The sequence below is a fragment of the Belonocnema kinseyi genome, chromosome 10 (genome assembly GCF_010883055.1).
Source record: "Belonocnema kinseyi isolate 2016_QV_RU_SX_M_011 chromosome 10, B_treatae_v1, whole genome shotgun sequence".
Classification (NCBI taxonomy): domain Eukaryota; kingdom Metazoa; phylum Arthropoda; class Insecta; order Hymenoptera; family Cynipidae; genus Belonocnema; species Belonocnema kinseyi.
In genome coordinates this window covers 1023013-1029147 of record NC_046666.1, presented here as the reverse complement: position 1 = coordinate 1029147, position 6135 = coordinate 1023013, and the positions used below count along the sequence as shown (strand labels likewise).

General features: G+C 21.4%; 1 protein-coding gene across 1 annotated transcript in view; it reads left to right on the top strand.

The window, feature by feature from the left end:
- Positions 1–6135, top strand: part of LOC117181422 (programmed cell death protein 7-like) — an 18933-nt gene that overhangs the window by 3543 nt on the left and 9255 nt on the right. Inside the window, exon 2 of the mRNA XM_033374052.1 lies at positions 5704–5911. Coding sequence (XP_033229943.1) covers positions 5704–5911 — 208 coding nt within the window. The remainder of the gene's footprint in view (positions 1–5703; positions 5912–6135) is intronic.

Genomic DNA, 6135 nt, shown 5'->3' with positions numbered 1-6135 from the left:
TTTAGTTGAAATTTCAACTATTTTTCTGAAAGTTGAGATTTTTTAGTGAAAAATTCAAATATTTGATATAAAATTATTGTTCTTGTTTAAAAATTATTTTTTGTTTGCTAAAAAATCAACAATTTTAGTTGGAAATTTATCTTTTCTAGTTGAAAATTTAACTATTAGCCTAAAAGTTGAGCTTTTTTAGTTAAAAATTTCAAATATTTGATAGAAAATTATTATTCTTGTTGGAAAATAAATTTTTTGGTTGAAAATTCGTTTTATTGCTTGAAAATTCAATAGTTTGTCACAATTATTTGATAACAAAAGTTACGTATTTTTCAACGGGCAATTTGTTGAAAGTTTCTTTCGTTAAAATTTAATTTGTTTTAGTTGAAGATTCATGGTTTTAATTAAAGATTAATCTGCGAATGAAAATAATTTTTTTTTATTGAAAATTTATTGCAGTTGAAAATTTAACGATTTTTTTGAAAATTCGTTTTTTTTTTCTTTTCTTGAGAATTAATTTTTTAAATCGAAAATGTGACTATTTCAGTAGAATATTCCATAATTTTAGTTACAAATTTATCTCTATGGTTGAACATTAATTTTTCTCACTGAAAAATTAACTATTCTAAAAAGTTGATATTTTTTAGTTCAAAATTCTACGATCTAGTGGAAAATTGATCTTTTCTTCGTTAAAAATTGAACTATTTTGAAAATAGATTCAAATATCTTGTTGAAAATTCATGTATTTTATTAAAGAATCGTATTTTTTGGTAAAAAATTAATTTTTTTATTTAAAAATTAATGTTCTTGTTTGAAAATCAATTTTTTGGTAGAAAATTCATTAATCCAGTTGACATTTTTTTTGTGTGAAAAATTAATATAGTTAACTGAAAATTTAACTACCCCTTTCGGTTGAAAGCTGATCTTTTTTTAGTTCAAAATTCAAGTATTTGTCTAAAAGTTGAGATTTTTTAGTTAAAAAATTCAAATATTTGTTAGAAAATTATTGTTTTTTGTTTGAAAATTAATTTTTTGTTTGTTGAAAATTCAAGTATTCCAGTTAAATATTCATAATTTTAGTTGAAAATTTATCTTTTTGGTTGAAAATAAAACTTCTTATTTGAAATTTAAACTCTGTTGTTAAAAATTCATCTATTCGCTTGAAATTTTTTAAAAATTTGCATTATGAAAATGAATAGCAATGATTATTCATCTGTAAAAGTAGCTTTATATTACTGCATTTAAGTATTTTCTTGAAAATTCGTTATTTTTTTTGTTTTGAAATTAATTTTTTTTTTAACTGAAAAATTTAACCATTTTATTTTTGGTTGAAAATTCATTTTATTGTTTGAAAATTCAATATTTTTCAAAATTATCAGATAAAAGTGTTTATAAGATTCTTGAGAAAATTGAAAATATTTTAAAGATTTTTTATTTATTTTAGAGGATTTTATAAAATATTAGGAAAAATTTGTGTCTTTTATAACGATATTTCGGATTTTAAAAGAAATTAAGAAATGTTTGATAAATTTTCTCAAATGTATCCAAGTTTTTAAATATTTCTAATCTATTTAAAACGACTTAAATTCCTAAAAATATTTTTAGCGGACTAGAATTTTTCTTAAAACTAAAAAAAAATGATTTAAAATGTAAAAAAATTGCCTTTTAATCTTCTAAATTTTCCCAGGAATTTTAAGCAAATTGTTTTATTCTCTTAAAATCATTCGCAATTCTCTTAAAGCTTATAAATTTTATTTTTTAACTCATTAAGAATCTACATTTCTAAGAATCTTGATTTAAAATTTAAAATGATTTTTACATCTCTTTAATTCTACTAAAAAATTCTTGAGTTTATTTGATTAAAAAAAATGTATCTTTCAGATTCTCCTTTAACAATTTTTGAAATATTTAAAAATAATCTCTTAACATTAATTTATCGAAATAAACAATTGTATTTTTTATTATATTATATTATTTATTTTAATATTTCTGAATATTACCGTTTTAGTTGAAAATTGATTAATTGGATTAAAATTTTGTTTGTGTAGAAAATTAATATAGTTAATTGAAAATTTAATCACCATTTTCGGTAAAAAAACTGATCTTTTTAGTTCAAAATTCAACTGTTTGGTTGGAAATTTATCTTTTTTTTTTTTAATTTATCGTTTTTAGTTCAAAATTCAACTATGCGCCTGAAAGTTGAGCTTTTTTAGTTAAAAAATTTAAATATTTGACAGAAAATTATTGTTCTTGTTTGAATTTTTTTTCCCTCAAAAATCAACAATTTTGGTTGTAAATTTATCTTTTTAAGTTAAAAATTCAACTATGCGTCTGAAAGTTGAGCTTTTATTTTAAAAATTCAAATATTTTATAGAAAATTATTGTTATTGTTTGAAAATTAATTTTTTTGCTCAAAAATCAACAATTTTGTTTGAAAATTTGGCTTTTTTTGTTAAATATTCAACTACAGGGTGGACGATAAAAATTCCCGGTTTTTTTCGCGGTACGCAGACATTTTTTACGGTTAATAAAACTTTAAAAAATCGAATTTTAAAGCTAAACATTTTTCCGTTTGAAGCAATAAATAATAAACTACAAATTATGAAGCAATAAATAATAAACTACAAATTATAGCACTCAAAATTGAACTTTTGAGTTTTAAACTCTTAAAATTGAAATTAAAAGTTTTTTAATTCAAAAATTTTTTACTCGAATGTTCAATAAAAATAAAAATATATAATATGGAAGTACTTTTATAGATTATGTAGAATTCAAAGATTCAGATTCAAAATTATATTATTTTACGCAATTTTAAGCTAGAAGCATTCAAAACTAAAAAATAAAATTTTTTTTAAACTGAAAACTGCTTAAATTATTTTCATCTTAAATAGTTTAAACACGTTTGAAAATTTTCAAAATTGTATTTCAAAATCTTGAGAAATCTAAAAATTGTTTTGCATTTTTCAAGTTCAAAATTATTTTTGAAATTTTTTCCGTACTTCTAAATATATTTTAAAATTAATCGAAATTTTCCTACGATTTTTAGAAAATTCTGCAAATTAAAAAAAATTCCTTGAAATCTTCCAGATGAATTCTAAATTTTGTTTTTTGCTTGAAATATGCAAAAATTTATATTTTCTTTTAAATTAGGCTTTTGATATTTGCTCCTAAAATTTAATTGAACTATTTGCCTGATAGTTGAGCTTTTTTTGTTAAAAAATTCAAAGATTTGATAGAAAATTATAGTTCTTGACTGAAAATTAATTTTTTTTTTTATCAAAAAGCAACAATTTTGCTTGAAAATTTATCTTTTTTAATTGAAAAGTCAACTATTTCAATGAAAGTTGAGCTTTTTTAGTTAAAATATGGAAATATTTGATAGAAAATTATAGTTCTTGTTTGAAAATTAATTTTTTTATCTCAAAAATCAAAAATTTATTGTTGGAAATTTATCTTTTTTAGTTAAAAATTCAACGATGCGTCTAAAATTTTCAAAATTGTATTTTAAAATCTTGAGAAATCTAAAAATTGTTTTACATTTTTCAAGTTCAAAATTATTTTTGAAATTTTCTCCGGACTTCTAAATATATTTTAAAATTAATCGAAATTTTCCTGCGATTTTTAGAAAATCCTGCAAATTAAAAAAAAAATTTTTTTAAATCTTCCAGATTCTTTTTTGACAATTTTGGGAAATCTTTCAAAATCTTTTTAAATATTCTCTTAAAATAATTTTTCAAAATGAAAAATCATTTTCAATTTTCCTAGGAATCTCAAGAAAATATTTTTGATTCTTTTGAAGCCCTGCTTAAAAAGCCTCTAAATTTTGTGGTTTGCTTGAAATATGCAAAAATTTATATTTTCTTTTAAATTAGGCTTTTGATATTTGCTCCTAAAATTTAATTGAACTATTTGCCTGGTAGTTGAGCTTTTTTTGTTAAAAAAATGTAAAGATTTGATAGAAAATTATAGTTCTTGTCTGAAAATTAATTTTTTTTTTATCAAAAAGCAACAATTTTGTTTGAAAATTTGTCTTTTTCAGTTCAATATTCAACTATGTATTTATTAAAAATTCATGTATTTTGTCGAAAAATGTTTTTTTTTTTTGTAGAAAATTTCTCTTTTTGTTTTAAAATTTATCTTTTTGGTTGAAAATTCAAGTATTCCGTTTAAATATTCATAATTTCATTTAAAAATATATCTTCTTGGTTGAAAAATAAAACCATTTGGTTAAATGTCAAACTCTTTTGTTAAAAATATATCTTTTTTTAGTTTAAAGTTAATCAATTATAGATTTTTTGTACAGAAAATTAATTTTCCTACCTGAAAATTAAACTATTCCATTTGTTGGTTGAAAACTGATCTTGTCAGTTAAAAATTGAACTACTTGATGAAGAATTCATATATTTTGACGAAAAATTCTCTTTTTTTGGTAGAAAATTAATCCTTTTGTGTTGAAAATTTAAGTATTTGCTTGAAAATTTAATAATCTTGTTGATAATTCAATGTTTTTAATTAAAAAGTTGAGAATTTGAATCGGTTTAAATTGAATTAAATGTAGTATCCACATTAATTTTATCTAAATATACAGTGAATTTTAAATATAAGATAAAATAAATATTTGTTTAAATTATTATTAACATTTACTGACTTTAGAGCCAAATTCAAGAAATGTTTAATTGCGTTTGTAGTATTATTTAATTATTTAATTAATTAAACATATTAATTTAATTCCTAAATAGTGAGAAAATAATGATTTATAATCAATTCGCGAAATTGCATATATATTTTGCTTAGTTTTAAAAATATGAAATATTTGAATGACTTCTTAAATTGGAAAAATGTCACCTCGAAAAAACTTGAGATACCTGGAAAATCCCTGGAATTTGGATTGTCACGCATTTTTTTAAAAATTGTGATTAACAATTACGCAAATTATTATTTAAGGTCCCATATCCAATTTTGGAGTCACTGTTAGTTTATTGTCGGATAATTTCAGTGGAAAACCGTCCTTTTTGCATATAAAAAAAATAAATAATAATTTTGTTAAAAAAATTGTTTATAACAATCATATAAATTATTCTTTATTTAATTTCGTTGGTTAGTCACCGCAATAAATGTCACTCTAATAATTATTGAAGAAAAAAACATTTTTTTCTACGAGGAAACAGCCGATTAGGAGACTTGTTTAACTAAATTATTATAAACAATCTATATTGTTTATGTTTGATAAAGTTTAAAGTATATGAATTGCTTTAAAGACAATTGTGAATCACTTTTGTTTAGAAAAATCAATTCAGCTATGAGAAAAACTCGTTTATAAAGAATTTGTTTATAGAAATTGTTTATAATAATCAAGTAAAATATTATTAAAATTAATCATGTTCTATGAATGCATGTGCAATAATACCGGCTGATAGTGAGTTTCCATCTGTATTTTTTCTTGAGATAAAAATTCACAAAGCTAAAATGGTCAATTTTGTCACTATATTTGTTTATATATTGTTGCTCTGTGAAAAAAATTAAAAAAAAGCAAACCACAATTCTCTTAAAAATTAATTGCTGAGCATTTCTAAAAAAACAGTTTTAAATCGGTTAAGAAATACGACCTGTGGGCGATTATGAACAGTAAATTCCTATTCCAGACCACTATTTTAATTGAAAGATTCCCAGGGCTCATCTAATAAAATATTTATTTTTATTGGTTTTTTTCAGTAAAACTAGCTGAACAATGGACAGCGCTAGACCGGGAATACTCTCTAGAAGAGCAAGGTCTTAAATTGATGATAAAAACGGACAATGAGGAGAAGCAAGAAAAGGAAAAAATGCATGCCTTCAACAACTGGGAGGATGCTCTCTTTGGACAGAGGATACCGAATAATGTCTTTCTTCGAAAGAGCTTGCAAAACTTTATAACAATCAGGTAAATTTTCATCACTTATTAGATTCAAATATCACCTGGACTATAGAAAAATTTCCTCATGGAAAACTATTTTGTTTTTTTTTTTTTTATAGAAAATTAATCTTTTTTCTTTGAAAATAAAACTACTTGGTTCGAATTTAAAATTTATTGTTAAAATATTATCTTTTGGTTTAAAATTTATTTATTTCAGTTGAAGATTAATCATAGAAATAATATAATAATAT